This window comes from Pygoscelis adeliae, unplaced genomic scaffold (assembly GCF_000699105.1).
Source record: "Pygoscelis adeliae isolate BGI_AS28 unplaced genomic scaffold, ASM69910v1 Scaffold36, whole genome shotgun sequence".
Lineage (NCBI taxonomy): Eukaryota > Metazoa > Chordata > Aves > Sphenisciformes > Spheniscidae > Pygoscelis > Pygoscelis adeliae.
The window spans coordinates 2,455,174-2,465,889 of record NW_008824934.1 but is presented as its reverse complement, the minus strand read 5'-3'; the positions used below and the strand labels follow the sequence as shown (position 1 = coordinate 2,465,889).

The 10,716-nt window shown below is 42.0% G+C and overlaps 1 protein-coding gene across 1 annotated transcript in view; it reads left to right on the top strand.

Annotated features, from left to right (window-relative positions):
- RERE (arginine-glutamic acid dipeptide (RE) repeats) overlaps positions 1-4,649 on the top strand; it is a 181,432-nt gene extending 176,783 nt beyond the window's left edge. The window contains 3 exon segments of the mRNA XM_009325270.1: positions 1-127; positions 343-523; positions 1,595-4,649. The exon segment at positions 1-127 is cut by the window's left edge and continues 3 nt beyond it. Of these exon segments, the coding sequence (XP_009323545.1) occupies positions 1-127; positions 343-523; positions 1,595-1,628 (342 nt within the window). The 3' untranslated portion in view covers positions 1,629-4,649.
- Positions 4,650-10,716: the final 6,067 nt, after the last annotated feature.

Sequence of the window (10,716 nt, the reverse complement as noted above, 5' to 3'; positions counted from 1 at the left end):
CCGCTGGTGGATCCTTTAGCAGCCGGACCCCATTTGGCACGTTTTCCCTACCCACCTGGGACCATCCCCAACCCATTGCTAGGGCAGCCACCTCATGAGCATGAAATGCTCCGACATCCAGTCTTTGGTGAGAGCATTTTATGGTCCTTTACGAAGGTTGGCTCTTGATCTGAACTGTCATCTTTTCTTCTGGGTCTTAGCATTTCTTGGGAGGGGAGTTGGTGGAGTTGAGCTGTAACTTAGGTTACAGCCAAAGGTTGGTTGGTTGGTTTAAAAAAAAAAAAAGCTTCATGGGACAACTCTCAGCAAACAAGTGTCTAAAAATGGGCAACTCTCTCTTAGGTACTCCTTATCCACGAGATCTGCCTGGTGCCATTCCACCTCCTATGTCAGCAGCCCACCAACTGCAGGCCATGCATGCCCAGTCAGCAGAGCTGCAAAGACTGGCAATGGAGCAGCAGTGGTTGCATGGGCACCCTCACATGCATGGTGGTCATCTACCGAGTCAGGAAGATTATTACAGGTGAGAGGTGCAATGAAGGCTTTTGGAGACTCGGGGGTGCTATAGCTTCCTTCATCTTTCTCCACATTCCATCTTTTTTCTTCTGAAGTACTGCCTTTCTTACTGTGTGATGAGTTACTGTCCTGATGCAGTTATGGAAGACGGTGAAGCTGTACTAAGACCTAATTTGGGCATAGGTGATAGGGCAAATTGGAAGCTAGGTCCAAATTATTGGCACAGGATGTAGACTAGTTGAGTCTTACATTGCAGAATTACCTCTGATTGGGGTTTTTAGTGTGATACTTGCTACGATTGCTGCTTCCACATCTCTCTCTCTTCCTTGAGAACAGTGGAGGAGGGTGGGTAAAAGCTTTACGAATGAGGAGAGGAATTCAATAAATCTTAAGAAATGACTAAGGGCAATAGGAAGTTGAAATGTGTGAATAATACGGATCCTGCATTACCAGCTGAGAATGCCTAGACGAATCATGTGAGTTCTTTCTCCCCAGAATGCTATATGGTGTTGAGAGTAGAGTGGTTCTCTTCTCGGCCTACCTTATGTGACGCCACCTTACCTCCTGTTTGGCAATGACCACTGACAACGTCAGCTAAGAAGAAAAAGCCACCAGCACCTAGCAGGGGTGATTCCGCATGTCTGTGGGTAGCAAGGATATATAGGAAGCAGCATATTAAACACCTGCCTTGCACTGCTTTCCTCTGATGTTTCAGTCCTTGCTTCTGCTATCCAAAATTGCCTGCTGGCCTTGTGCCGTGGGGGCAGCCAGTCTGCCTGAAGCCGACTGTCGTATCTGCAACTGCAGCTGAAGCTAAAGCGTGATGAGCTGGCACTAGTGATCTTGCTCACATGTAAGGAGCGCTTCAGTAGCAAAAGGTCATCACTTCCTCCCGCAACAGACAGTGTTATCGCTGCTGTTACAATGGCTCTCATTTTTGTGCTGAAAGCTCACAAGTCCTGTTGCAACGTCTGTTCCCTTCAGGGCACCCGGGTGAGGTTAGCAGGAAGGCAGGCTATCTCTGAAGTGTCATGACACCTCCTTCGTTTTGTTAAAATGAGTTTTCTTTCTCTTTCAGTCGACTGAAGAAAGAAGGCGACAAACAGTTGTAATAAATTATTTATTTGTAATGCTGGCTATGGAAACCCCAGTCCTTGGGAAGGAGTGGAACATTTTTACATACAATAAGAGCTACAAAAGGAAAAGAATATCTTATAAAGATTTCTTTATATATTTAAAACAGAAACAACCACCCAACAAGTAGAGACTTATCAGCATAGTGTTCATTTGTAGAGAAGATTTCTCAAGACTGGTGTGGGTCTCCCTGCATGACAACGTATTCAGAAGCCTATTGAAAATACAGGACTGTGTGGAGTATTCAGAGAACTTCCTGCAATCTTGGTTTTTTTTTTTTCTTACTAGTTTGTTTTGAGTAGGTGCTAGAATCAGGTTCACAACACAAGTCACTGTGCGTGAAAAGACACTCAATGCATCTATAGCTATTTAAAAAAAAACAAGGATTGCAAGTAGGTGACGTAACAAGCTCTGAATCCAAGTGCTATAATAATAAAAATCTACTTTTATTTTAATACATTGTAGGAAATCTTCATAATTTTAAACAGAGCTCAGTTCTGCAGCATGGCTTTTTAAGTCTGTAAATAACTTTTTTGGGTAGAGGGGAGAAACAAAACAAAACAAAACTCCAGAAACGTTTATCTTGATTTTCAGTAACATCACAAATTGTGAATTCCTACCTGGTATTGACAGAATACAGAGTTGATTTTTTAATAAAATATATATATATAATTATCCCTTTAATTAAAGGGAATGATGGGTATCAATAATTTCAAATGGGTAAAAGCTTGAAATTTGGTTTGATATCAACAATAAGCATTAAAGGGAGTTGCAGGGATAATGTTGCAAATGACTGTTTCTGTTCTTGGTTTTTTGGTTTGTTTGGGTTTGTTGGGGTTTTTTGTTAGTGTTACATCTCTCTGTTCTGCAGATGATTTCTGTTGAGTTGGGTTTCTCAGCAGTACAGGTGTCCCTTGGAACTAGCTTACCCTTTTGATGCCTACTTCAAGGGTTAATTTTCAGTGTGGCCATAATACACTTCTTTCCTATTACCTTTTGAAACTTAATCTAACTACATTGGTTTTAGACTTTAGGCAAAGGTTCAAAGAAATAATCTGTTCTAAAATCTCTTTTTAAGAATGTTCCGTGGCTCAAACTGGTACAGCCCGAATTTTGTATGCATGTGCATATTTTTGGAGGACATGCTCTTTCTGGCCTCTTACGTTTGATATGTTCTTAAGAAAAGTGGATAGGCAACTCGGTGTTCTTAAAGTTGTTTTGCAAAGACCAGTCTGTATTTCTCTTTGACTGTTTTAGTTTTGTTTTTGTAAGCAACAACTTTTTAATTGCCACCAGTGTTCTGTATCTCAGGAACTTACTGCTTTGGGATTAACCATGGACAGTAACATTTACAACAGGTCCACACAGAATAACTCCTGTTGGCTAGTTCCCATGTGGATGGTAAAAGGAGAGGAATACACAGAAGGCCAGTGAGCATTATTTTGGAGACAGCTCTGCTTACTGTCTAGGCAGATTTTATTTTTTTCTTCACTGTTTTGCCGTGGGTTTTCTTTGCCAGAGCAGAGGGTGATGCAACCAATGGACATCTGAATCTGCTGGCCATTTTTTCTGCTGGTGCATAACTTCCCCCCATTCTCTCTCTTAGCTCACGAGTGCGCTCTCTCTGCTGTTGTAAACTGTTCGGTGTGATGGTTGTGTCATAGGACCGTACTGAGCCATGTTTGATAAACTTGTAGTTAATCATACATTCTGATGGAAGGCATGGCATTCACAGTGCTTTATCCTCCTCGTGGGTCTCAAAACAGTGTCAGCGTTAGTGCCCAAAGATTACTGTCAGACAGTTAGTAACATAAATTTACCAATTAAAAATTATGCATCGGGGTATTCTAGGTCCACTTAAGGCAGGAGTGTATAGAAGAGAGAGGAGGACTATTTCAGCTGATGTTGATCTTCCTTTTTTTTCTGTCCTCCATTCCAGATTTCTCAGTGCTAAAGAACTGCAATAGTGTTTAATCAGTTCCATCTGCTATATTTGAACTCTCTGTGAAGGTATTAGGAGGAACAGCTAGTGTTTCTGAGATTTGGAAACCATGAGGTCAATCTAGAGTCGAGGATGGTAAAGTCTTCAGTCAATGCCTTCAGTCGCTGTCTGCAGTGATCAGGTGAAATGGTTTTCTTCTGAGTAACTTTTTTTACCTTTGCTAACAGTGGAGTAGCTAGTAAGATCGGTCTGCTCAGCAGAGAGAGTGCCTCAGTTTACTTTAAAGGTCTAATTAGGCACATTTCAGTTAAACCTCCCCTCCTTGTTTTTACCATGTGGAATTTGGGAGTTTGGGGGAGTTCAGCCACTTCAGCCATTTCTTCTGATCCTTCTCTTTTGCTGTTATTTTTAGCTATAGTTCTTCTTAAGGAAAAAAAAAAAAGCTAATTGCCTCCCATGGTTCTCTGTATTTTTTTTTTAGCTGAAGTTTGCAGTCTGTTCAAAAGCTATTCATTGATCCCTTTTTTTGTTTTTCTTTCTTCAGAAGAGCATTCTGATAATTTGTGGGAGTTTTTTTGTTCACATCATTCAGCAAATAAGCACTGAAATTCTTCCATTTTAGACCAGTGATTAACTACAACTTTACATGCAGTGGTTTTTGAAGCCATCTTGGTGTTCGATGCCCTGTTAAAACAACCCAGACCTTTTGATTTTCTTTAAGAAATCTCTCTTATTTTTCCTCTGTTTTGAAAGTTTATTTTTTAATTTTGCTTTAGTGTTTTTGAAATGTCTCTCTTGTTCTATGTCGTCATGGTTGAGCTTGTTTCACTGCACCGTTAAAGCAGAGTGTACATTCTGACTGCTACATTTATATATATCTTGAAGCTTAATGTATATATGAGTAGTTTGCCATGGGATAACACAGTGTAAACAGAGTAGAAACCCAGAAATCGTGACTTCTGTGTTCTCTCCATTTGAGTATTTTGTAATTTTTTTGAAATATTTGTGGACATAAATAAAACCAAGCTACACTACAGCAGCCAGGTTTTGCCTGCAAGCGAAATGTGTCTGTTGATTGTTGTTAGTGGGAAAAGAGTTATTTTCATCTGGGATAATATGGGATGCTGGCCTGGCCATCTTGTCTGTTTCAAAGCTGTCTTGTCTTTCTTGGCTTTATTTTTTCTTTCTTTGAGGTCACTTCATTTTTAATATACAGTACACAAAACGCCAACATCATGTCCAGTTCTGGAGTATATTCTGCCTCCCTGAGGCACGTTTATGCTCTAGGGCCATACTGCATAACTTTGGCATGTTTTTCCGTAAGTTAAGCAGTCAAATTGATAAGAATGAACGTGTAAGGATGTTTTGGCTGTCATGACTGCAGGGGCTTTCTGTGTACAATGGTAATATATTGTAGCCACTGATCTGTCTGAGCACAAACGAGTCGTTAAGTGTGTGGATAAGCTCTCAATGCGTCAGCCAAAGAAGGGTAGAAAGACGAGAACTTCTAAACCAGGGAGGACAATTCCTCTAGTTTCAACAGAGTAGGAAAGACTGCATGCCATCATCTTCGTTTAAATTTGCCTGTGAACCAAAGGTGTTCAGAAGACATGCAAGGGAAAATGAGGCCTGATGACGCATGAAGTGTAAGCTTGGAATTAGATGTAGTATGCTATATATACCCCAGTAACCGAGTTTTTCATGCATCTTATTCTCTAAGAGATGCTACTTTGTGCCAGTAGAGTCGTCTTGCACATAACTGATACAGAGCTGGCAAGAGATGCATTCTAAAGGGATAATTGCAGAGAGGAAGATGCACAGTAAGTCATTGTCTGTTCATTGCCTGCTGAAAAGCTAAGATTTGCTTTCAAATTGCATAAAGTTACATGTTTGTGTACGTTTGTAATGGCTCCCCTGTCTTCCATCTATCAGGGATTATAATGTATTTGTGTGAGCTAGCTGTTTGGGTGCTCCATATTTGCAGTTCGTGATAATTGGCATCTCCAAAACTTAGGAAAATGTTGTGATGCCACGGAGAGAAGAGGCGAGTATCTTTACAGAATAATTGTTTGGTCAAAAGGGAGACGGGAACGCTGCATTCTTGATCTGGTTTTGATCTGTGATTTTTTTCAGAAATAGTGAGGTATTTTGACTCCAGTTCAAGCTAATTAGTGCTCTGAGTATATTGAGAAAAGAGTGCCCTGTTGTTTGAGTGTGCTTGAAACAGACGGAGAAGTATTCATGACAAATTGCATGGGAGTTTGGAGCTGCATATTTGAAGAGGCTGCTCTATTTATACCCTGTGGCATTTTATAAGGGGAAGGTCAGTTCTTGTCTACTGGAAATAGCTTCTGAAAGTGCTTTTTCTGAGGCTGGCTTGAACATGTGCTATGGTATTTATTTTGACATTTCTTCTGGTTTTTTAATTCCTTGTACTTAACATAGAAATTGAATGGGCTTAGGGTGCCCTCCCTTTCTTGTTACAGGTTCTAAGTTTCCAGACGTTAAATGATGAACCCTACAGGGACGAGGCCGAAGAGGATTTTTATTACTGCATAAATTGAACAATACAGTTCCTATTGCAATATTAGTCTTGTGTTAATGATGCCTTCCCATTGCAAGGGCAAAAGCTGGAAAGCCATCTGTCGCACAGCTTTGTTATGTGCATGTTACCAGACTTCATTCTAATGTCATGTCAGCTGTAAAAAGTAACATAGGCAGTAGGATTTCAATCCTTCCTAGGCCATGGGTAGCTTTTTACAACTTACATTCATTTAGGTACAAGGAGAAAAGGGGAAGTCTGGTGTTTTGCTCAGGAATTTGATTTTCTGTTCTTTGAACATGAAAAAAGGTAGCTCTTACATAGCTGCTTGTGAAATTTCTGCTCTCTGCAGAAGCCCCCGTGCATTGGGTTTGGTCCCTGAAGATCTTAAAGCACCTCTCCTTCAGGTGGTGGTAACGAGAGGCCGTGGGGCGGGGCTGCGGGAGGGGTCAGCGCGGGGCTGAGGGGGCCCTGCTGGGCGGGAGGGCGGGCCCTGCTCGTTAGGGCGCAGGGAGCACCTGGCCCGGAAGGTTCTGGCAGCTGCTGCGAGTGAGTCCCTCAGGCCAGGCGGCGTGGCGGGCTGCAGGTAAGAGCCTGTCCCCTGCTGTGACAGGAAAAAGGGTGACAGAAAGGTGGTGGAAGGGAGTCTTGGGGCACAGCCTCTTTTCTGAGAGCAGCCATGCCTGTTTGCCTGTGGAGGGAAGCCCAGACCTTGGGGTACGCTGTCGCCCGGCCCTTCCTGGCAGTGTTCCTCGATCCCAGAGGGAGCCAGCTTCCCCTCTGCCCCTCCTGGTAGTGTCCCTTGGTCTCCAAAGGAGCTGGGTCCCTCTGTGCTCCCTCTGGCAAGTATCTTTTGGTCCCTGAGGCAGCCAAGACCCTTGCGACCCCAGGGGCTTGTTCTGTTTGCTCAGTTCTGTCCATGTTGCTGTGACAGGTGCTCTTCCATATGTCCCAGTCAGCGGCTCCTGTGTTGACAGCCCCAGATGTTTTTCCTCTCTTGCTCTCGTATGTAACAGGTAAGCTTGAGAAAACCTTGTTGGTGTTTGTGTTGGGTCTTTTTCCAGGGTAGTTTCTTACCCTAAGTGTATCAGAAAGACTCGATGTCTGATGTTGGAGGGAAGAGACTTTTGGGTGCCCTGTGTGTACAAGTTATCCTTTGCAAACTACTGTTCTGCTTGTTTCCTTCTTTTACTTTAATGCAAGGTAATTAAGCCTGATTTTTTCTCATGGTGTTGACTTTGCAAAAAACAAACTGGAGCAAAAGATAAAAACAACATAATGCAAACTACAAATCTCAAGTGGACGATTTAGCCAGGCTACTTTTTGTTCTTTACAAATGCTCATCCCTGTAGAAGTGGTAGCTTGGCCCCTGCAAAATCAGCTACTTATATATATAAAGAATGTACTTCCCTGCCCTGTTCCTAATCCCCATCCTCTTTCCCACTTTCTCCCTACAGAAAAAACAAGTGAAGGAATCTGGCAAAAAACATTTATCTGCATAAACTCTCAGACATTTTGCAAAACTGTATTTTAAGTATGGTCACCCGTGGCACCTGACAGGTGTACCGGTGAATATTGATGCAGCGCAGGTTTCTGACACAGCATAAACATGTCTTCCTTGGGTCTCACAAATGAGAGAAATGAGTCTTCCCAATAAACATTGTTCAAATCCACTTTCTGGTTGGATGAGTAGCGGGAAAGGTTAGGCTAATCTTGCATTGCTCTGCAGAAGGGGGAAAAGGCACTATAAAAAACAGCACTTAGTTAGTGGAGGACACTTGGCAAGTAGAGGTCGCAGCCAGGACAGGATTTGATAATTCCATTGCTTGCACATCTCTCAGGTTTTGGAAGTCAGAGTATGTAAATTTTAGGGCACTAAATCAAGCCCAGCTTCAATGTAAGCATGAATAACTTTACTGATTGTTAATATTAATGAAGTAGCTTTCCCTTACACCAAAGCACACTTAGGGTAACTCAGAAGTACAGTTGTCAAAGTGAAAGACTCAGAAAAGATTCAAGCAATCGATCTTGTTACCCATTCTTTTACTCTGGATGACTTTGTTGGATCTTTTCAGTTTCTGAATCTTGTTACAATTCCATTTCATTATTTGTTAGCTCTTCAAATATTTGTCCAATGTCCTTACCTGTGGCAATGTCACCAGAAAGAAGCATGCTCTGCAAAGTTGTTGCTTAGCTTATGAACACTCCTGTTTCTCGCTATAGCTGCGAGGCTGAGTGTCCTGTGCCAGGGAACATGTGTATAGGAGAGAAATTACAGAATAAACTGATGCACTGGCCTTGGAAAATAGCTGTGCGTGATGTCAGTGGAGTTGTATTTCACTTTGCCTGGGGTCTTGGTTTTGCTGGAACAGACTATTAGTAAAACCTGTAAGATGGTAGTTTCTCTGGCATTGCAGCTTGTTTGAATGAGCCCTAATTACAAAGTCAAGGCAATTACAAAGAATCTAGTATTCTTGGCCTGGTAACGTAGTTGAATGTATGCTTTCAAAATACTCAGCCACAACTTCGTGGGGAGTTTTCTTCCCTCTAAGTTGGATTGTTTTATTTTCATCTGCCACTGTTTTATCTTTCTTTTGGCTTCTCTCTAGTCTGTTCCTTCACAGCTTAATGCTTTTTCTATAGTGGCAAATAAAATGGATATCAAGAGCAGTATTTTAAGAAGCGCAAGAGGATGCTCAGTAGCAAAGGAGTAAAGGAACACACTACCCAGTTTCCCTAAGAAGCTCCAGTAAGCTTCAGCACTTCAAAATACCAAGGGTTTTGTTTGTCACCGAGAGAGTGTCTGTGACAATTTATTGGAAGTAAGGGGAGAGGATTAACAGAGGGAATTATTTAACAAAGTGTCCATTTTGAAATACATGAATTCTCTGGGTGCTCTTATTTTTTTCTGTGAAAGGGTCCACTCAGCCCTAAATCTCCTAGTGGACAAAATTGCACGATGTCTAGTGTATCTGCCAGCAAGGTCTCTTTATGTTGCAAATGTTCCTCTAGCCACTGTTTGAGGGGTGGAAACATTAAGGTAAATGAGGATCATAGTTTGGACTTATTAGCACTGTGTAGATACACGGCCACTAAAGGTGTGCACTGGGAGATAGGGAAATGCTCCCCCTCCAGCTGATGTGTCAGGAAGGATGGCGAGCTTGAGGAGCATGTCAGAAGGAAGGCTGGAGAGTGTCAAGTGTTTCAACAGTTTCTGGAGCTAAAATTCCTTTGGGAATTTTGAAGAGTTTATCTTCAATACATATGCAAATCCCTATAATACACTGCCCTTGTGCCAGCGCATTTTTCACTTGGCTCCTGGTTACTTCTCAAGAAGAGAAAAACAAGTATGATTCTGATTTTGCAGAATGAGCAGATGCATGTTTGCAGCTGCTTCCACAGTTTGAAAAGTGTACAAGTGTCCTGTGATACAGAACTGAAATAGTTTGTAAAATGCTATGGTTGACATAGTGAGACGCTTCACAGTGGCTCTGCTTGTAATAAAACAGCATTTAATTAAAAATTCCATCATGTGCATGTTCTGTGATGACGTACAGGGACCCTCCAGGTGAAGGCGGGCTGTCAGGAGAGCAGCAGGGAAGTTTTCTGCAGCTGCCTCAGCATATGGGGAAGCTTTGTCTGTGTTTGTGTCGGGTGTAACTTGTTCTGAGTTGACCTCAGACTCGGAATCTGTGCAGAGACTTCAGTCCCTAGGGTGGCACTGAGCAGTAAATACTAATTCATTCAGATGACAATACTTAAATAATCCCCTGACTGTATCCTGTCTCGGAATCTATGGCACATCTTTTCTTTACTTGGAAACTATTCATGAGGTTTTTTGGTTTCTTGCCCCCTTTTGATCTGCTTTTTTGGCTCAACAGGAGAATGTGCTGGACCTAGAGGGTTTGTCATCTGTCTGTCCTTCATCCATCAAGCTGCTGCATTAAAGCCTGGTCTGTGCTGAGTTTTACTGCAGGTGGTATTGATTAGGGAGGTGGAAATACTTACTTTTCTTCCCCAGCTGACTGATTGCAAGATATTTATTCCTTTACAATAGATAAGACAGTAAAACATAATTTTATTGGTTATACTTGCATCTGTTGCTTTTACTCTTGTAACTATTGTGTAGTGCTGAAACAGTACAAATTTCTAGCACAGACAAGCCTTTCAATGACAGCAGCAAAAAATGCATGTCAGTTATTGTTCACTGACATTTCTGTGGTGGCTGGGGACACGGATGCCAAGGGCAGTGAAAATCCTTGTCAGATCTGTGCTCACTGGGGAAAAACAACATTAAAATAGGTACCTTTGCAAAGCACTTCCACTCTATCAGTACTGAAGCAATGTACCATGCATTTCATTTGTCAGGTGTCTTGAAGACTTAGAGTGTAATGAACTGAGTAAAGGCTGGAGGTAAAGCCTACATGGTGTAAATTTGTGGTGGTACTACAGTGTTTCACAGCAGCATTGAATGTGGTCCACTGTCAGTGTGTAAGGGAACTGTTCACAGCCTGGTGATAGAAACCTCTGTAACTTCAGTATACACAAAACAGGGCATTTTAACAGAGTTTGTGCTGGAAAA